Genomic DNA, 22069 nt, shown 5'->3' on the forward strand with positions numbered 1-22069 from the left:
AGCAACACGTGTACCTGTGTGTAACCATAGAAACACGTGTACCTGTGTAACCATAGCAAAACGTGTACACACGTGTACCTGTGTGTACCATAGCAACACGTGTACCTGTGTGTACCGTAGCAACACGTGTACCTGTGTATAACCATAGCAACACGTGTACCTGTGTAACCATAGCAAAACGTGTACACACGTGTACCTGTGTGTACCATAGCAACACGTGTACGTGTGTTGCCCTTTGTGGACAACGGCACTATCACATTACACACCAATAGAACATTGCTTGCGCGTGCTGTGTCTTGAATGCGTTCGAATAAACGCATCCGTCTAACACTCCTGCAGTAACCGGATTCATAACAAATACCTAAATGATGTCCCTTGGTAGTAGTTCAGCAATTAATCCAGGCACGTCTCAAGACTGTTTAATTTCAGTAGGATCCTGCTTGAGGGTGTTTCTCCAATTCCTTTCGAGGTGGTGTTGTGCGAAACTTCCAAACCCGCCAGGCAGTGATATTGTGAGGACATCACGGGGAAAACGCGTGGATTCGTGAACCCATCTGTGCGGACTCGTCAGCCTTGCTCCCTCGTCAGCGTGGAGGATGTTCTCCTAGCGTCTCAGCTTCCTCCCACACAAAACACAACACTCGTTCATTTCACCACACATTGGCCAAACGTCAAAATGCATTATCTCCCTGAAAGGGCCTGATGGCCGTGGACTAGTCAGTGAATTACGGAGAAAGTAAAAAAAATAATTTAATCAGAGTTTGCCAACATCGGTCTGAGAATTTGGCGATGGTAAAATCCCAGTCGTCTTCTTGTTGTTTGGTACGGCTGCTGATGTAGATGCAGAGCAACGATTACAACGTCACTTTCAGGTGGTCAAGCCCAGACAACAGCGTCAGGAGCAGCGGAGTAGTAGCGTATCGTCATCATCATCATCGCTGTGATGTCTCCTTCGTCGTATTTGTGGATCGTGACATTGTGTCGTTTTACGTTGTACGGTCTCTGTTCTGGATGACCACAGTCGCACACTGGAGAGTTTTAGTTTTCAATGTGTGCATCATCAGGTATCCCCATCTACTGCCATGATGTATGCCGTGGATGTAGTTTAGGGTGGACCATGAGCAGCTTCGTGGAACATGCAACCCTGGGATCTTCTGCGTTGGGTCTTTCACAACAGGCTGGTGTTTGCGAGTTCTTTTGAACTCCGTTCAGCTCCCCGTGAATGTGCCCGATCGAGTCGGACCTCGCAAATCAGCAGAATTGAACCCGAGTAGTCCCCCGCCTGAATGGGACATTGCCTAGGAATACCAGATGTTCGTATGCTTTGTAATGTTCTATTCAGGCGGATGGCATTCACATGTTCAGGAGCTAACTACCGATGTGGAGGTCTGCTGCTGGCCACGAGAGGGCTTCCGTAGAGAGAGAGAGCTTGTGTTGTGTTTCTATTCTGCCTCCATTCAAGGAACAGTTGTTTGCTTAATGGTCCATAGTTCGGGTTGCGTGGCCACAATCGCACACTGCATTTTTTGTGGCTGTCTTTCATTTTCCGTTCATGAAGGTGTTCACATCGCCATGTTGATGTTCTGACGATGCGGCTGATGGTTACACCACTGTGTCTTCGAGGAGGAATGTCAAAGTCCCAGTTGGTGGTCGGTTAACCCAAAACACCTTTATTATGAATATTGGTCGCGAAAGCCGACGTATTAAAACTAAACCAGGAGGCAGTGCGATGTTTGGATCTCGAATTAGGTGTTTATTCTTCTTACTGTGAGGTAATCAGCAGATATTAGTGCAACAATGGGTTCTTAAATTATATCTGTACGGAACTTTGAGCACCTCTGATTAGCACGGTTGGCTACGTACGGCGCGAAAGAAGTTCAACGTACACACATTACGTCCCTCGTATGCATGATGGGGTTTTCTCCGGACACTCTGATTTCTTCCCACAAGAATCCGAACACCCAATAGAGTGAATTAGCGAGTGAATGCAGGCCCGGCTCGGGGTGACGGGAGGAGGTTCTGGGGCACAGATGGAGACACGACTCACGGGAGAGAGAGCCCATGGGACGTGTTTGACACTCGACAGCCAAAGCAGTTGCGGGAACCAGAGCGCAACCCTCCCACCTCGCCAGGCGTCAGGAAGCTCTTGTTTAAGAGTTGAAGACGAAATAGGGGCTTTAATTAATTAATTATCCATTCAACAAATAGCGATGGGTATCTTTGGGATGAGGGCTTTGCGAAACGCGTTCTAAGTAGCATCCTGACGATGTGGATGCACGGCGCTGGCTGCGACCTAAGCTTTGGGTTGCACTCTCATGCCTTTGGATTGCACCACTCTTCGATTTCACATGAACATCATGCTAATCTCTCACATTAACATCACTAGCCAAGGCCACTTCTTTATGGCCCTTGGGCTACACACATTTCCATTTCAAACCTTTTAAAACAGTCTTCCCCGGCAGCAGACCATGCTTTCCCACCTGATGATGGACGCTTGTGTTGCGCCCGAAACGTCGAGATTTATTTAATTTTCTACCTACTTGACTTTACCGAAAGAACCAAAGAGTATGAATATCCTGCAGTCACGATAGCTTCAAATCAAGAATGGCATTTATAGGTTAGAGAAGATGTTTAAATGTCCCCTCGGGCTGTCAGCAGGTAAATGAATACGCATTGTTATGTTATCTTCCAAACACTTCACTGCAGTTGCAGAAGTTTCGCACTCGGCCAGTTAATCGATGCCCCCCCCTGGCGTCAAACCGTGAAGCCCTCACGGGTCCTCTTTGTCTGTCCCACAATCTGCCCTGACACCCCCGCGGGGTTCTGCCACACCGATGAGAACTAACAGCAGTGGACACTGGGCGCATCCAGCGGTTGACAGATCGTGGACGTTAAACTTCTTTCGCACCGGACGTTTACAACCGTGCTATGCACGTCGCGTACCTAGAGCGCGATGAACACACTTCAACAGTGGATTGAAAATAGGGAAACGTTGCTCATTCAACAGTGGATAGAGCCTGGCGGGAAGGGAAACATGGCTCATCCAGCAGTTGATAGATCTTGAAGTAAGAGGTGGGGGGGGGGACTGGACTCTTCCTGCAGTTTATAGATCCTGGAGGAGGTCACACTGGGCTCATCTGGAGGGGGGGGGGGGTGCTGGGTTCATCCAGCAGTGGATATATCCTGGAGGGGGACACTGGGGTCCGGGGGTCATCCAGCAATGGATCCCGGAGGGAGGGGACACTGGGGTCATCCAGCAGTGGATAGATCCTGGAGACAGCGGGGGGGGGGGGGGGGCGCTGGGCTCATGCAGCAGCGTGGCCGGGAGCGGTCATCGCGGTCACGGCCCCACGTGACGCGCCCCTCGCCAAGGCGCACGCGCGCGCCGCTGCGGCCAATGGGTGCGCGCCGCCGCCGCGTCACGTGGCCGCACCGTCCAATGGGCGCGCGCCAGAGAGCCCCTCCCCTTGCACACGTGCTTCTCGCGTTGTCGGGTCCGCGTGGCTGTCTCCCCTCTCGTGTCCGACGTTTCAACCCTCCCGCCACCAGCCTCCCGGTCACCGGCTCTCTCATCTCAGCCATGTTCCTCAGCAAAGTGGCCAAGGCTGCTCGCCTGTGCGGCGCGGCCCCGCTCAGCACCCTCAGCCGAGGCGGAACGACGCGGCTGCTGCCGCTGTCCGGCTCGCGGGCCCCATGGCCCGCGCCGCCTCAAGGCCGCGCCTGGGCTTGGGCCGCGCCGTGCAGCGGACTCATCCCGCGGGTGCCCGGCAGCCTGTCGTGTGGCTGCGGCGGCCTCCACACGGAAAGTAAGGCTGCCGCAGTGTCCTGGCTGTAATGGGCCCCAAGGGCTTAGTCCTGGCGGCCGAGGTCTCCTCTGTCACCTCCTGTCAGCCCGCGAGGCCTTTCACCGGTTCCCTTTCTCTGATATCGTCCCCGATGCGCGATCTCGCGAGTCCGAGCCCTCTCATTGTGACCACCCCGCCTGCTCTGTTTAATCCCCACTGCATATCCGTGAGGTCCCTTAGCCGATTTCTTTGCCCGGGATCCATCCCCGAGGCCTGCCTCTCTGTGCCTCCTCCTAACCCCCAGCGCACGTTTACAGAAACCACTTTTAAGTGGCAGTTGTTGACTGTCCGGGTTCTTAAAAGATATATAATATAACGCAATTGATAGCTTGAAATGTCAATAATTGTCTGATGCCAATCATCGATATATTCTGGGCCCGTACTGCCGGTGCGCGGCCGGGCCTAGGGCGACGGGGAGATGCGAGGGGACGCGGGGGTTGGAGCTGCGCCTCCGCCTAATCTCACGCCCTCCGAAATGTTCAACTTGATCACGAAAACGTTTCAGAATTAAAATCGTTGATTTAGCAGCGAATGCTCCGCGGTGCACAGACGTCTTGAGTGGATTAATCCGAGGCGGGCTGCGATGGAGGCTCAAGGGCGCCGGGTGTGGCCTAAGAAGCCCTCGGCCCGCGTGCTCCAGTCGCAGCCGGCGCCTCAGTGGTTTGTGTTGCCTCGTTGACGATCGGTGAGCGCAGCCCAGAATTAGCACCGTGGGAGGGCCTAATTAACGTCGGGTTATTGGTTAATTGTGATATTTAAACGAGATTTAATGATTCCAATGGGTTGGTTAATTGGAAAAAACCCCAGTAATTAGGTGAGTGGGCGTACTTGCAACAAGTACGTATTTTGAGTAATGATAGCAGTGACTGATAATTCGTGTTAATGTTTATTGTTTTGAAAGCCAAGCTAATGTGCAATATATTTCAATGCGATATCTTATCATATGAGTAATGTTCAGCTTGTAAACGTCATGCGTCTCTCGTGTGTCCGTACGCTGGCACCCAAAGTGTCTCCAAACTTAAATTATTCACTTGGGACAGCCCAGAGCAAGTGGTGTAAATTCCACATTCCCGTGACGGGGCAAGTAATTCCATATCATTTCGATGCACTCGCTGCACGGGAGGAGCGCTATATAAATAATACATGGTGATTCTGAACACGTGTGTGTGTGTGTGCGTCTGCTCCTGGGGATCACGTGGCCCTCGCTCAGGTGACAAAGCCTTCACCGAGTTCCTCAAGGACGAAATCAAGGAGGAGAAGAACATCCAGAAGCACAAGGCGCTGCCCAAGGTGGCCGGCTGGGAGATCGAGTTCAACGGCACCGAAGCCAAGCTGATAAAGAAGCTCCAGGGCGAGACGTGAGCCCCCCCCCCCCACGGTTTCCCGCATCACACTCTCCCGCATCACACTCTCCTGCATCACACACTCCTGCATCACACTCTCCCGTATCACACTCTCAAACCGGCCCGCTCAGATGTCCCGTTCCCTGCATGGCGAGTGGGTTTTTGTTCACGGCGCTGCCGTGGTGAGGCCTCCCTGCGCACGTACGCTCACAGGCCCCACCGCTCGCCAGACTGCCAAGGGGACATCTGAGATTCGCTCCAGAAAATAGCGGTGGTGGTGGTGATAATGAATACAATCCTGGCAGTGGTGGTTAATCATCAGGTGCCCACCACACACATGCTTGCCAATACTGAACTTATACACTGTATGGAAATCCTCACATTTTTCTTTGGGTTTTGTTTTTATAATTCACAGCATTACGGTGACATTTAACATCAACAACAGCATCCCCCCGAACGCAGATGAGCCTGCAGAAGAGAAAAAGGATGAGAGTGAGGAGGTGAGCTTCTGATACCCTCGTTCGCTCGCTCCCATTGCAGCTGTGACCGGCTGTACACAGCGGTGTGTGTGTGTCACACACGAGCATGTCGGTAATGCGGACCTGTCTCTCCCCCGTTTGCGATCGACAGCCCGACCTGGTGTCCACGCCCAACTTCGTGGTGGAGGTCAACAAGAGCAACTCCAAGTTGAACCTCGTATTTGACTGCCACTACCCAGACGATGAGGTGAGGAGGTGTCTCTTGGCAGCACCGTGTCAACAAATGTCATAAGAAGTGACCTTGGTGGCTTAGAGGGCTGTCGGCCACTGAACCGGCGTTGCCGAGGTCCTGGGTTGGATATCGGGTTTCAGCCAGCTGCTAATAAACTGCTTCCTCAAGTGCAGCGAGTTGATGGCCTCATCCCAATCAAATTTACAGCTCTGAAGATTTCAATATGTTTGTTTTAACTTGTCATGCATCACATCAACTGTATGAGGGCTGGTAGGAGTGTAACAGCACTAACTAGTATGGATAACATTTATGGGACCTCAGAAGTAGTTTTGCGATGGCACTTTCCAGAGGCCGTCCTCGAACACGCGGTGACGTTACACTGCCCCGAACGAAAACTTGCTGCTCTCGTGACAACATGATGCGCAATTGGAACGCGATTGAGAGACAACAGAAGAGAATGTCTTCAGGGCCCCCTCTTCACACGCTGATCACGATTCGCCTGTCGTGTCACGATGAACAGATTGCGCACGGAGAAGAGGGTGATGAGGATGGAGACATCTTCGCCATCCGGGAGGTGAGCTTCCAGCCGACGGCCGAGGGCGAGTGGAAGGACACAAGCTACACGCTCAACACGGACACGCTCGACTGGGTGAGTGCTCTGTCTGCCGCTACGCTTCTTGTTTACAGAGCCGTAATATTTATCACTGCATATGACCAAATCGCATGGATTGTCCCCGAGCCCAGATCTAGAAATCCGAGCTGGTATTGAGCCCGGTTAATGCTTGGATTGGTGACCAGCATGCATTTCGGGTTGTGGGCTGTACTCATTATTAATGGGCAGCAGAGGGCAGTGCTGCAACATGTCATGGTGCGCTGCACTTAGACACTCCCGACGTTCCCCCACGCTGACCAGCGTGGTTAAGTCCGGTCAAACAGCCCTCGTCTTCCACATTGCATGGGGAGCCCCGTGTCCAGCAGTGGTTCATGGACGGCTCCTCGCGTTACGTTGTCGTAGCTGGACATTGCGCAGAACCGACACGAATCTAGTTGGAGCAGCTGATGGGTGCAGCTGCTGCTGCTGCTGCGTCGGTAAAATAACGAAAGCCACGTTCCCTCCCCACCCACGCATGCCCACCGATGCCCATCCTTCGATCGCTGTGCCGCCGACCTGCAGACGCTGTACGACCACATGATGGACTTTTTGGCGGACCGCGGGGTGGACAACACGTTTGCAGATGAGCTGGTGGAACTGAGCACGGCGCTGGAGCACCAGGAGTACATCCACTTCCTGGAGGAGCTCAATGGTTTTGTCAAATGCCAGTGAATTTGAGAAAGTTCGATGAAATATAATGAAAGTTATAAAATATAAGCAGGAAGTTACACAACAAAATACAAGTATGTTTCTGAGATAATTAGGTTCAGCGTAATTTAGTTTGATCTCGAATAAGATGATGCGTCTCTTACTGTATCGTGTCGTTATGTTTCAAACTTGCTGTTTTTTACAAAAAAAATGTCATGTTAATCTGTCACGGTCTCGCAAAGGCAGACAGCTATTTCTAATACTGTGCCGTTCTGCCTGCTATAAGCAATTATTTATACGCAACTAAAGAAAAAACTATCCCCATTTCTGCCACTGTGTTGCCTGTAACGGAGCTCAGCTTTTGTCATCATCATTTGTTGTCTGTATTCAATAAAAAAAACTTCGAGCCACATATTCATAATTATGGATGTAACATCGATCGTCGCTCGTGACTAATGTCACATGCTTTGGTGTGGTTTTGCAAGGTGAGTCACCAGTTGAATTTCCATTCAGCATTCATGATATCATTTGTAGTATTTTCAGTTGTACAATTCATTATATCTCGACTTGCCCTTTGCAGGTGATTGGGTCCAACTTGAGCAAGGTCTGCCTTGATCTTCGGTATTGACATCAGGATGAGAATTGCCCTCAATTGTATTTTTGATATCTCAAGTCACGTGAAATATTGTTTTATCTCGAGTTTCCCCGTCCAGGGTAGGTGGACGTGAAAGTTCACCGTTTTATTCTGTGGTGGAATTGTGACTCCAATGTCAAATCCCCAGAGCTGGCACCGCTAAGATCCTGTGATCAAACCGAGTGAAAACAAGTTGATGCAAGGGGCTGGGGTGTCATTCTGTGAAAGTGCTGTTGCTTTGCAAATGAAACGTTACTTTTGCAGTCCACAGATCATCTTAATGTGTGCGACAACTGTTTTGAAACAAAGTTGGCAGGGTTAAGTCTGGGCTACTGGTGAGACCCTCATCTCGCAGTGAATATGGACACGGGGCTGTCACTGGATTTCTCCTGTTTACCAAGTCGTGAGGTGACCAGTAGGTGGCAGTGTGGTACAAGCGGCATATTTTCTCTGGGAACTACGTTTCTGTGCTTAAACTGCTCATACTGGTAGGAACCTCTGGTTACACCAGCCCACAGGGGGTTAGTGTGTCCGTCCGTCGTGCAGGGAGGGGCTGATCAACCCCGTGGTGCCCTTAAAAAACTCAACGTTTAACCTACTCACGCTGGCTTGTGCCCGCCCTCACAGTCGGCCATATTTGCGGAATACACCACGCCGCCGTTGACCCTGGCCATTGACCCAGCAACCCAACGTTCCTACCAGCTCCCTCCGCAGGCATGTGTTTAATAAAATGGCGAAGCATTTCAATAGAGGACTGTCCTAAACGAGTCTTGACACTCAGGATTTATTTTTAAACAAAGGGGATCATTGCAGGACAATCGATGGGCTGCAGTACCAGCCTTGCAACAGCTGTTTTCACAGTCGGGTCACTTACCAAATCAACACAGAATCTCGCAAGCTAAGCAGAGTTGAGCCTGGATAGTGCTTGCATGCGTGATAATCACAGACGGCTTATCACTGGGATGCAAGGGCTACGTTTCAGCTGACGGCAGGTGCAGCAAAAACATCGTGATCTATTTATGTTCTCAATTAGGTTGCCGCCGTGACCAGCGTGAAGTTTGGTCAAATAGCCCCCACGATCTACGTACGGCGTGGGGAGGGAAATGCGTTCATCCAAAGGTTGCATTCTTCTTTCGCACGGCTGATGTAGCTTCAGAGCAACATCTACAATTTCACATTCAGTTGGTGGAGCCAGACCAACCGCGTCCTGTATCGCTGTGATGTCTCTCCTTCGTAATAGTTGCGTTGACAAAACGTTTATGGCCGGGAAGTGACATTTAATAATTGAGAGTCCTCCGATATTGAGTTTGTTTCGCTCGAAGACGATCGATGTCTGGGCCCTTGAGAGACTTTGGTTGGGTATTTAGCTCTCCCCGTCACATCTCGATTCGAGTGAACGTCCCCTTGGCCCAGGTGACGGTGGTGGTCGTGTTCGTGGCGACACGTGGAGCCGCCGCGACCAGGAATGACCAATCGCATCAATCAGAACATCAGCAGCAGACCCAGGCTCACATCTTCGTGTGTAGATATATCGACTTCAATGCGCTTTACCACAATTATACAATTGGCCCAATGCAGTCTGCGCTCCTTCGACGACACGAACCCCTCGTGAAGCCCTCGCGCCGTGGCCAGCAGCAGACCTTGTTCTAAAACAACGAAACGCTGTGGGCTTTATATGGTTAGATTTTATACAGGGAGGAATAACAGGGTCCACACTGCCCACCAGGGATTATTTGTCTGTCGTGCACGAATGCACTGTCCAACCAAGTTCCTACCTGCCCACTACGAAGGAACGTGTTTAAAAAGTTCCGTTTTGTTTGTTTTAAGTGCCTTACTTCTTTCCGAAACTTTGCGCTCCTATCGTGTATCGTTTGTTATTGCGACCTGCCCCTTACTGAAGATCTGTTTAAAAGAGCTTTATAGCTCATCGGATTCCTCTTCCAGTGTAAAGATTCTGAGATTCATCTCCCGAATTGCCCCCCACCCCCAATATCATCGCCACGGATGGCTGAGCGAGAGCCTCTCCCACAAGGGGGCGCGCGCCGCGCAAACGAAACCCGAAAACACGAGCGGGAGACCCTCTTCTGTTTTAACAGTCAGAGACTGGCGCTTTTATTATTGGTTGTGCGAGTTACAAAACCCAGCATCGTCATGAGCAGCAGCAGCAGGAAGAGGAGGCGGCTCGCAGGAAGAGACACGCGTCTCGCCCACCCTCCCACCTCGCACGAGTAGGAAACACGTGCTCGCTACTGTACACGCTACAGTGCCCGGACACGCGGACACGTGGACGCGCACGGAGAGGACTTTTAAATCCGCTCGCGACGACGACGCGAGCCGCGTTCCGACGCCTCTGACGAGATCTGCGCTCTGCGATCCCTGCTACTGCGGGAGAACCTGTTACACCTCCCCCGTCGTCCGTACATTCATCCAGACAACAACCACCTTTAAATCCGTCCATCGCTTCCCCCTCCACAACTGCTCATCGTCAACATCTTCTGGGTCACGGGATTATAAGTTAATCTTCTTATCTGGCGCTTGCATTTTTCTCACCAGAAGGAGTACCAGTCACGTAAGGCATGCTGTAATATTACAATATTATTTTATATTATTAATGTTATTTTAAACAAAGATGGAAATTCCATTAAAGTACTGTATACACACGCAATGTCTCGACGTCTTTGTAACCAAGGTTGGTGGGCCTGTACACGTGGAGCCGGGGGGGGAGGTTGGGGGGGGGCGCTGCTGCTGAAAACCCGAGGGGGGAGGGGGGGCTCCATCTTAAAAGGCCCCCACCCCTGGTTGGCTCTGCCCCCCACGATGCCCCCCCCCCCAATTGTTACAGTAGTACCGCTCTCAAGATCCACCGCGTAATGGGGCTATGGATGAACATACAGTATATATAGGACGGCGGCGTTATGGGACGCCGATTGCGAACGCTGATCCATCAACGCGAGACGCCACCAACTCGTTCGTTTGTACACGGGGGGGGGGGGTACAAATGCGACTGTGTTTGGTAGAGGGGGGGGCGTGGGGCTGGTGCGGTCGATGGATTCCAAATCAACAGCCAGACGCCTCAACCCACGCAGAACCGCGTTCTCGCCGGAGGGAGAGAGAAACTACAAATTAAACCACAACACGATTCTAAACAACTTAAAACCGAAGCCCCGGGGGGGGGGGGGGGAGCCCCGGGCTATCTCCCCCCCCCCATGTCCCTCGGCGGCGGCGTCGTCGAGTTTCATCCTCGACGCGAAAAATTCGCGCGTCGAATCGTCGCGGGGCCCGGCGTGGAAGCCAATCGGTTGTCACCGTCACAGCGAATCACTCTTAGGGGTCTTTTGTTCTTAACAATGCAAGTCATGAAAGTGACGAGGATACAATTAGGGCACCGCACGGGACTGCAGCGCGTTCGTCGGGCTCGATTAGAGACACCAGCAGCAGCAGCAGCCACCGCCAAGTCGAATGGGCTCCTCCTCCTCGTGGTCTGGACGGAGAGGAACGATCGGAGACGAGGGTCGTCGGTAGTGGTGATGGAGGAGGAGTTCGACTGATCACAACACACCCAACGTGGCCACGGCGGCTAAACTCGGGGTTTTACGGGGGCCGATGAAGGGAGGAAAGGGGACCGGGAAGGCGATGGGGGGGGGCAAGGGGATGTGCAGGAGACGCACACAGGTCGCATGCAGCTTGGGGGAGACGAGGCCATCCGCTCACCCCCCCCCCCCCACCTAACCTAGGGGTATTCGCTTCTTTAATAAAATTAACGCGACCCCACGGGGAATTTGGGGGCAGCATTGGCAGCGGCACGAACGGGGAGAGGCCGGTGGGGGGGGGGGGGCAATCCTACGGTAGGATCCGTGCACAGTCGAGGGGGTGGGGGGGGGGGGTCACGTACTCCGCCCCAGACGGGAGTCTCACACCAACCCACACCCCGCCGCCTGTCACGGAATACTCAACTCTACGCCACAAACACATGGACTCGGCACACCGTCCTACATTGGTCTACCACTCTACCCACTCTCCCGAGACGCACGCACACACACACACATGGGACACGCGCGGCAGAGATCTTGTTGAGAGGTTCCGCCGTTTTGGTTTTTTGTTTGTTCTTCTAGAACATGCAAGACGCTCGTGACGCGCCTCTTCCCCGCTTTGTTTGTTTTACGTACTACTGTTCAAGGGACTGAAGGGCGGACAGGAGAGAGGCCTAAAAGTTCGTGTTCATTCCTAGAGAGAGAGAGAGAAACAGAAGGGAGCGGCGTTAGCGACGACGGAGAGCGCAACTCGGGGCTCCGTGTGCCCGGGGCGAGCTGCTGCCACGCCCCCCCCCCCACCCTGTCGCTCCGTAAGCCACCGGCTTCGGCTCATTGAATGCACCGTAGCACAATTTCACCACCACTGATGTACGTGCCAATGTTACCCGTTGTTTTACATCACTCGTGTACAATGCACATTGCACGAGACGGGCGACTTTGCCCCCAGAGTTCGTAATTTGGCAAGAGTCACAACCATGCCCCTCCACAGACCCGCAATGGCCATTCGTGGTTGGAGGCATGGTGACATTAACCTATTCCCCCCCACCCCCCCAAACAACCACGCGCACGCACGGCGTCGCGAGGGCTGTGTATCCAGCAGTGGATTAACGAGCATTAGTGGGGTGCATGTGTGTGTGGAAATATGTAAATATATGAACACGCGGCGCATTGAGCAAATGCGTCGCGGAGCACCGACTCGTTTCAGCCACCGCGCCTCGTGCACCCCACCCACCCACGTGCTCCCCCCCCCCATGCCGTGGTGCAGCGTGCTCGGCAGCAGCAGCGGAATAAATCAAAGCGACGTGAGCCCCGGTGCCGCATTCATTACACATCACCGGGATGTGCGTGCAGTGAAACATGCCAGGTAATTTCGCGTTGACGGATTTAATCAAGAAAGTGGTGCTTCTTTGCAAGCGCTTAAGAAAACGAGAGGAGAGAGAGGCTGCTGCTGCGGCAACTCGGGGCAGATGAACATTTAGAGTCAAATGCAGCTACTGCAAATCATCGGGGCCGGGGTTAAGACCATTCACAAGTCCACAGGCAAATAGGCCATTAATTATATCTGCAGGTAAAAAACACAGAAAAAATCATTCACGGAGGAGAAACCTGTCTGCCAGCGACATGGAATGCATTCGTTAGTGAGTGCGCGCGCGCGTCAGGGTTATATAAATAATGTAAAGTAGTTATACTCACTCATCAAACCCCGAAGAGGGCAGGCATGAAAACATTAACAGGCAACATGAGGACACACCGCAGGTGATTAATAAAAAGACACGGCAAACGGGGAAACGCGCGCACACACACACAACGCGTGCGCGGTCGGGCATAGCGGCATGCACGACCCGTACATGGCTGCTACTTACTCTGCCCACCGACGCATCACTTTTACACTGTTAACGCTGTCAAAGTGATACAAGTTTTACACAATTAAGAGCGAGCCCACGACTACCAAATCCCCTCCCCCCAGGGATGTGGTGGTAGCGGCAGGGGCCCGTGGAACAAGACTGCCTCGCCTCGGATCACCGCACACGCACACACGTGCAAGCAAAACAGGTCGTCGTTCACCCACTGGAATGACTACATCGTGACACGTGGCAAGGCGCCTTTCGCGGCGGCAGGTAGCCGCAAAAAAGGTTTAAAAAGAATCCCCACCTTAAAAGCAACAAATACAATGGAGTTTAAATAAAAGGGGAACTCCGTTGCATGCCCACTGAGAGCACTTTGTCCTAACGCGTTAGTGGCGGTGGGTGGTGATGGTTGGTGGTGTTACCTACAATGGGAATGCAGACCGCAAAACAAGGAGAGTAAACTTGAACAAGCACTGGTTTGTAGGTGTGACTGTACATTTACAAGTTTTATTAATTCATTAAACAATATCTGGATCGTTAATCCTGCAACAGCATTTGCGTTATAAACTTTTTAACGGACCAATTCCAAGTTGTCTGCTCAGACAATAAAAAATACATCCGTGTTTTTGTTTTTCAAATAAATACCTTCGTTTTAAAAATCCGTGGAAGAAGTGTGGTTAGAGAGGCAAGGGGGTAAGGAGGGGGGGGGGACAGCAGCACGAGACGAGAACAAACACGAACTCTGTGGAGGTGGGGGGCCTTTTTCTGCACACGAAGATAGATTTTGAGTTTGGGCGGTCGGATGCGGCCCCTCTTCATCCTCAGCTTTGTAAACGAACACGAGGGAATGAATTCAAGCGAGAGGGGATTACGAGACAGCCAGGACACACCACTCTTAGCATGTGCAGGAGAAAACCCCCCTCCACCCCCTTGTATTAATATATGCGTGCGTGTGTCCACGCGCGCGTGCTGGAACGCATGTACGCACACGTGCGTCGCACACGCACAAACACGCAAACACAACTGATGCTTGGTTTCAAGACTACACTTTTAGCACGTCAAGTCAAACAGTGAACAACACGAGCAGTTAATTGATCAAGCACCTTCACACCATGCAAGATTGGTTCGTTACCTCAATGTCTTTTATAGTTTATGGCATCACAAAAAAACGTACAAGCGTTGCCACTTTGAGGCAATGCCAACATTAATTCTAACCGTCTTTCCACTAATTTAGTTGTTTTGTTGTTTAAGATTTAAAATTCATTTAGAATTCTAATAACCTAACTAATAAATCTTCAAAAAAAGGTAAAAACAACTAGGGGCAGTTACGCAAAAAAACCCCTTCCAATGATAATTACACAAACGTGTGCCGGGGCCAAAAGGACTGCCGCTGCAAAAAACAAATCATCAAGAATAATGCAATCAATAAACAGGACGTCCCGCGGTTGTGCTCGCAGACCGCTCGTGGGCGGTTCGAGTGGTGTTGGTTGGAATTTCTTAAAATGAAAAAAAAATACATATAGACGACAAGTCAACAGAGCTTCGAGAGTTTCTCGTAGGCAGGCGAATAGGTGCCCGCGGCGCGTGAGGGGGGGGGGACGCACGCTCCAAGGACGGCGGCTACGGAACGCTGCAACGGAAGGATACCTTTTCTCCCTCCATCGCGCAAACTCTCGCGTGACAAATTAGAACCAATAGACGCATTTGCATCGTCTCAACACAACCGCCATCGGTGCAGATTCCTCTCTACGTACACGCACGGGCTTGGGGAGACGGTACAAATCAACGACGCAACCTTGTTTGTCTGCTTGGAGTTGGCAAAACAAAAGAATAAACAATTATTTCTTCCAAATCAAAACGATAAACAAGGAAGGGTTTGGCGTGGGAGGGTGGGTGGTCTGGAAATACAGGAAGTGTGCGGCGGCGTGGGGGTGGTGGTTTTAGGTGGGGGGGGGGGGGGAACGAAAACGACGGTAAATCACGCCCAGAACATGCGGTTGATGTTAGTGTCGACGCTGTACAGCCAGACAATGAGTGGTGTAAATATGAGCAGGAACGGCCAGGAGATGCCGTGCGCGTGTGAGCCCAGGTAGACGGGCCCGCCCGCCTTGCCAGGGAAGTGCGGAGACTCGAGCTCTTTACCCTCCAGGTAGTTGCGGGCGATGAACTTGAGTGTCTCGTCGAGTAGAATGACGGGCAGCGAGATCTTCAGCACCACCAGCCACTGCTCCAGATTCAGCGGCGTTATCTGGAAGATGATCTGCGCGCGGAACACAAAAAAATAGCACGGGCGTCGGTTGGGTGGCGGGCGGGCGGTTGACTGGGCGACGGCTTCCGGTTCGGCACCAATTCAACGTCCCACACTAGACCACAGTGGGAGGGTGGCTGTCGAGTGTGCAGACGGTCTAACTAGGGTTGCTACCGGTCCTGGTTTTAGACAGGATTTGTACTCTACTTGAGGTAGCCTTACTGGGAAACTTGCAAGTCTTATCGGAACATTAAAATTGCCAGTGTCTGTCAGTTGCGTAATAATACGCCACTCCAGGCAATGTATTTCTGCCTTTTTCTGGCATTGCAAGATATTCTTATTCCCATGATATGCTGTCAACTCCCTGCCGCTGCTCAATACCTTCCGATTTACTTTGGCCTATAACCGACCGCCTCGATAAAATAAAATATTCTCAAACGTTTCCATTCAGCTGTATAAATCCACATGGTATTACAGTCTCCTGCCGGCGCCGCCAGCGCCAGGGCACGCGAGTACGCACGGGCAGCGGCTCCACGTAGAGGATGAGGAAGTGCAGGGACATGGACAGGCAGATGGCGCCCAGCAGCCAGATGTTATCCCACGGCGGCATGCGCAGAAGAGACTGGTTCTCCGACAGGCTGCAGGACAAAGAACCCATCATTGGCTTGGTGTGTAAAAAAACACATTTGGGGGGCTATTCGAGCACGCTTTGCCACACTCATCAATATGGGTTGGTTAAGGCGGGCAGCATACACATTGAAGGACAGCATAGTACAGTACAACACTGGATTGAGCTGCCCTGGCCCCTGCTGAAAACATAGCCCTGGGGCAAAAAAAATCACAGGGACAAAAAACACAATTACCAGTCAATACTTTTGAAGCCCAATATGGCCAGTCGTCACACCATGGCGGCTCCGAATATGTAATATATAATGAATAACTTCCAAGTCATTTCCTGCTTAAGCGAGCAGAGGTGGCGCTAATCTCCCGTTTACAGCCCCGAGCCAGCGGTGGAAGTTCCACATCCCCCACCAGGGCAGGGCAACCATCTCCGTAGGATAACCGCTGGTGACTTGCCCACAGTGGGAATCGATGTGAAATGCACGCGAATGTCCAACCGCGATGTAGCATGCAGCAAATAAATTACACCATAACGCTTGTCCACACAGGAAAGCCTCAGGGTCTCAGGCTTCTTTCAGGAGGATCCTGCCAAGTATTTACAGTGGGGAGGCGAAGGGGGTGTTGGCGGGTGTTGCTGTTGTGTGTGATCCCAATTCAGTGATTTTCAGGTAATTTTTTTCCAGCATTCGGATGTGGTTTGGGCCAATACCGGTTTACTCTGTGTGGTTTGCGTTTAGCTATACGAGAGGATGAAACTCGAGAGGCCAGAGGTAACACATGGTGCCCAACAGGAGGAGAACATACAAACATTGGGTTTGTTTGGCCAATACAAGTTAGTGTATATTTTCTTACATATTTTAATATTAAAACGCAATAGAATATTGTTATTGGGTCATTTTTCCCAGAACCGGTCTCACACCGCCCCCAACACCGATGGAGACATGCGGCGAGCCCCACCTGTTGAGAGCGTTGCACATCTCGATGGTGACGAGCACGGACAGGGCCATGGTCATGGGGTACGGAGACTCGAACACGTGGCAGTCCAGGCCCTCAAAGTCGGGGTGGTCCGGGGTGCACTGCATGAAGTGGCTCTGCAGGAGAAACAAAAATGAACATCAAACTTCGTCACTGCGCCGGCGCAGTGTCCGCTGGCTCTCGTCGACAGGACAAGAGTGGCGATCAGGGAGGTCTTGTACATATGACGAACACCTTGAAGGCCAACACAACACATGGCTAGACTGTACTGAGGATTTCTCAATCGAGATGAAGCCGTTGTAACGTTGTTTCATTGCGCTGCAATGTGCCTATGGTCACAAGTGTGCCGCCGTTTTCTGCATCAGTCGCCTTTTGCACAATGTTAGCGTTACAAAATGGTCTTTTCTGCCTCCTATGCTAGTGGGTAAAGTGCTGTTTGTGAGCACCTATTAAAGCCAGCGCAGCACATCAGGGTGCGATGCAGCCAGCACCATACCCGGCAGCAACCTTTCCCCAATATTAATGTTTCACACCCACCAGATAATTGACAGCCGAGTTGACAGACAGGAAACCCAGAACAGGTTCAGATACCAATTGCTAAATGACATTACCTGTGGCTGGGAAATCCAACGCAGGTTGCAGAGTGTACGACTGTGTGTGATTTACTACACCACTCTCCACACAAACACTCATAGTTCAAAGGATCAGGGTAGGCAGATGACCTTGATAAATAAGCAGGTTAGATTCCAACAAGACAGGCCCCAATGTAATTTCAAAAGGCAACCTGGGTTTAAATAAACACCGACGAATGACACCATGGCAAGCAGAACCTCATTGAAACGACCCGACGGAGGGGGTGGAAGTTGCGGCTGTGCCTCCCCTTACCAGCTGGTAGAACGTCACACCAGGCCCGTCATCGGCCGCCATGAACCACCAGGCGGCGGCACCGACCGTGGCAGCGCCCACGTAGCCTGAAGTTGGCAGCAATGACACGTGACAGTTGAGGAGTCATTGCAAAAACCTCCCTTCCCCTCCCCCCATCTTGAGACTCGGTAAGTAAACAAAAAATTACGACTGCGAGGATTATTGTTGTGAACCATATAAGGTTTCGTGGTCGGGCCGTATTATTCCCCACGTGCTTTCCGGTTGGACAGCGTCGCGTTCAACACGACGTCCGAACACGCGGTACAACCTGTACGCATAACAGGCAACTTCTAATCTTCTCCCAAGATCCGGGTTCTGGCCGTGAGATGTGACCAAACACAATGAGTAGAGATCATCTGAAAGTGGTGGTTAAAAGGGACCCTGATCGCGTGTTGTGGAACACTCGGCACAGTGCATCTGCTCAAGGCATCGAGGGCTCCGGGAGATTAGTCTTTCTCTTGCGTGTGATGCATGGACAGCCATCTATGAGTCTACATTCAGATTTAACAAATAATTTGGTGGCACTGCTGTGCTGGCAGTGATGCAAAAGCACAAATAACTAACTTACATTCGCCAACAACTACTGTGGGCTGAAAATTACAATATTTAATAGGGGCAATGGGCCATCTTCACAGCACACAGATGTCGAGTAATTATTTAGCAAGAAAATGGCTTCAAAGAATGGTGGATTGTACAGAATGCCTGTAAAACTTTCCGATTACATGGCAGTTCACTACACTGCGGTCCAAGGTTGGGTCTGTGTTTCCGCAATCATGTGCCATGCTTTCGTTGAATTTCCACTTGTGAAGGTGGTGCTCGAGGTAGATTAAAGGTTGGTGGCCATTTGGTGGGATTGGGGACTCGTGCCTTGTGGTAACCATCGGAACGTTGGGAGGGGAGGCTGCCTTCTGCTCAGTGCTATGGCCACAGACCTTAAGACCGCAAAGATTGGGTTTCAAATGAACAATATCTACAGGATCCGGCAAGAGGAAGTGATTACGAGATTGGGATTAAGTGGAATAACCAGCGTGACTGCAATGACCTCTTAAACCCAACATAAGAGGCATTTTGAGGAAAATAGATTTTACAATTCAGTGATGGCATTTCAAAACATGCCGAGGCATATTTTCACCTGCGACGAACGAATATACACTAACAACCATTTCACATGGACTGGTGTATTGTTTGTAAGGGTGGTTGAAAATAATACAACTAAAGAGAACGCATCAACTACAGAACCCAGAAAAACAAACCTGGGCTGCGTGTCCCAGGCTGTCTGTCAATTTAGAATTATCGGCGATTAAAACGCGATGCTTTAGGGGACGCTCACAAGCGTAGTCACAGCTTTCCTGGTTGCTTCCGACTTCGAGAGCAATGCCAATCTGAGCATACCGGGTGGCCGAGCCAACACCACCCGAGATCCAGGATTCAAATCAAGGTAGCTGCCTGCAATTAAACTGGCTTCTCAAGTCAAGCGAGGCAGTGGTCTTCGCCCGGATGACTAGCACTGGGAAAGGTGCCTGCCATCTCTACCGCGTGGATCGGTGGCGACTGAAATGGATCTCAGGGGAGGTAGCTTCTACCATCTCCACACATGCGAGCCGTCCTCCTACGCGACGGGTTGCACTGCTCGGGGAGACAGCCCCAACGGATACTTTGATCTCGTGGCACGGGCAGCCCGTTCATGAAGGAGAAAAAAAAAATCGTTTTTTTTTACAAAACAAGTGCAACGTACATCCGATGGCGAGGTAACGGAAGAAGAGCCAGCCGCTGATGAGGGGCTCCTTGGGGTTGCGGGGAGGCCTCTCCATGATGTCCAGGTCGGGGGGGTTGAATCCGAGCGCGGTGGCCGGGAGCCCGTCCGTCACCAGGTTCACCCACAGCAGCTGCACGGGGATCAGAGCCTCGGGGAAGCCCAGGGCGGCCGTCAGGAAGATGCTGGGGTTATGGGGGGGGGGGTCATCGGTGAGAGGAGGGAGCCGAGACATCAGATGGGGCCAGGGACTGTAGGAGTTTAATCTAAAACACTGCACACATTCGCCTTAACCAATGTGCTCGGGGTAGAGTGTGCAGGAGAGTCGGAATGATTCCCCACCGCAGAGATGTGAGAAAACGTCCTAATTCAGGGTCGCAATTTGATTCGAACAATTTTTTTTAAACAATGTGGTATGTGGCAACTCCTCTAGTGGATGCGGTGAGTAAGGAGAAAACATTGCAACAAAACATGAATTACAAAACAGCGATTCTTAAAACACATAAAACTGATGCACGTGTTATATTTAATAGGCAATAGCTACAAACAAAAGTTGATTTTGCACCGTTCCAACGCGAGTTTCAAATGACACTTCAAATTCAAGGCTTCCCTTGCATGATATTTGTTGGGATTGGGCCAGTATTTTATGAGCATTTCAGCACGTTACTAAATAACCAGTAGGTGTGTGTGGGTAGCCACAATGTGTGGCGAGCTAGCAAATGTGTGCAGGTAGCCGGTAGGCGAGTAGCCAGCGGTCGTAATTCTGAGTAGCCAGTAGCCGTGAGACCAGCCAGTCGGTGCACCAGTACGCGATACGGGAAGTCGGCAGGGGAGTGTGGAGGGTGGGTCGCTCACCACACCACCTCGCCCACGTTGGAGGAGATGAGGTAGCGGATGAACTGCTTCATGTTGTTGTAGATGGCGCGCCCCTCTTCCACGGCCGCCACGATGGACGAGAAGTTGTCGTCGGCGAGCACCATCTCGGACGCAGACTTGGCCACGGCCGTGCCGGAGCCCATGGCGATACCGATCTCGGCTTTCTTGAGCGCCGGGGCATCGTTCACTCCGTCGCCAGTCTGGGGACATTTAAAAAAAGGAGCAGACGAACGTTGAAACTTTCGCTTGCAACTCTCGCCAGCGGCGACTGCTGCCCGTAAGGGATGGCCACGGTCGCCGGAGGCGCACCCAGGGATGGCGGTGGGAGCTCCCGATCCTTCCACCCCTCCCGATGTCCCGGCATCAACAAGTGACCACGATGACTTGCTTGACCTGACAGGAATGCAAAATACTCACTACTGCCTCAAGGTCACACCAACACGGACGAGTGTCGTGCCCCATTGCTCATTCGAGCAGGGAACAGCTTTATAAAACCGATCGACATTCACTGCAATTAGCGAGGTTTCCAAAACAAAAAGGAGGCCCCGGTGCGGAGGGACAGCGCGACTCACCATGGCGGTGATCTCGTCGCAGCTCTGCAGGAACTCCACGATCTTGGACTTGTGCGAGGGCTCAACGCGGGCGAAGCAGCGTGCGCGCTGACAAGCCAACCTCTGCTCCTCCAGCGGGAGGTCGTCGAACTCGCGGCCCGTGTACGCTTTGTCCTTCACGTCCTCGTCCTCGCCAAAGATACCGATGCGTCTGCAGATCGCCACGGCCGTGCCCTACACGACGCCCCCACCCCAAATCACATCGCTTAGAGCTCCGTACATGGATACAGTTATTCTGCAGGTTCATAACATGTCAAAATAAATTCATCAACTATTTATGCGACTCAAAAGTACACGTTTGTTGTTGGCAAGTCACTCAAGACACATTCACACACTTGTTGCAGCCGACGGCAGTTGTTCAATTGATTAATTTCCAAAGAGGCAATGCTGTTTAACGCCTCTCAATTGTGTTTTTTTTTCACCTCCCCGTTAAATAAAACGATTCAACAACTAGAACCAACTTGTTGAGACGATTAACCGCAAGCACCTCGCAGGACAAAAACACCCAAACCCCGACCCCCGGGTGGTGTTGCGTCACCTTGTTGTCTCCGGTGATCATGATGACGCGGATTCCGGCCTCGCGGCACAGGATGATGGAGCTGGAAACCTCCTTGCGGGGAGGGTCCAGCATTCCCACGCAGCCCACGAATGTCAGGTCGACCTGCGAGGTGGGAGGAGAGGCACGGAAGTGGGGGGGGCATTGCTTTAATTTCCTTCTAGTAGGTAATATCCCTGGTTACTAGCAAACTGGAGTAGGCCCACATGACCGGTAGCCACAGCGAGGAGGTACACTGGACGTGGTGTGTGCCCGGTGTGAAAATATTCTGCCAGTGACCGACCTGGTCAGA

The 22069-nt window shown here is 51.7% G+C and overlaps 2 protein-coding genes across 3 annotated transcripts in view; one reads left to right on the plus strand and one right to left on the minus strand.

The window, feature by feature from the left end:
- Positions 1–3397: 3397 nt before the first annotated feature.
- Positions 3398–7611, plus strand: C1QBP (complement C1q binding protein). The gene is given in 8 exon segments (XM_061561034.1): positions 3398–3463; positions 3465–3566; positions 3569–3806; positions 5056–5203; positions 5604–5688; positions 5819–5914; positions 6420–6548; positions 7074–7611. Coding segments are annotated over 8 exon segments (1014 nt in total). The 3' UTR covers positions 7224–7611.
- Positions 7612–9915: 2304 nt separating this feature from the next.
- Positions 9916–22069, minus strand: part of LOC133348281 (sarcoplasmic/endoplasmic reticulum calcium ATPase 2) — a 38632-nt gene continuing 26478 nt past the window's right edge. The window contains exons 15-23 of one of the 2 annotated variants that reach the window (XM_061561010.1): positions 21760–21882; positions 21183–21395; positions 20590–20810; positions 19717–19919; positions 17943–18028; positions 17040–17173; positions 15982–16099; positions 13059–15473; positions 9916–12057 (exon numbers count right to left, since the gene is read on the minus strand). In XM_061561010.1, the coding sequence (XP_061416994.1) occupies positions 15192–15473; positions 15982–16099; positions 17040–17173; positions 17943–18028; positions 19717–19919; positions 20590–20810; positions 21183–21395; positions 21760–21882 (1380 nt within the window). In that variant the 3' untranslated portion in view covers positions 9916–12057; positions 13059–15191. The remainder of the gene's footprint in view (positions 12058–13058; positions 15474–15981; positions 16100–17039; positions 17174–17942; positions 18029–19716; positions 19920–20589; positions 20811–21182; positions 21396–21759; positions 21883–22069) is intronic. The other variant, XM_061561011.1, reaches the window with a different exon arrangement.

This window comes from Lethenteron reissneri, chromosome 27 (assembly GCF_015708825.2).
Source record: "Lethenteron reissneri isolate LAM-NWPU_2019-01 chromosome 27, ASM1570882v1, whole genome shotgun sequence".
In the NCBI taxonomy this organism is placed as follows: domain Eukaryota; kingdom Metazoa; phylum Chordata; class Hyperoartia; order Petromyzontiformes; family Petromyzontidae; genus Lethenteron; species Lethenteron reissneri.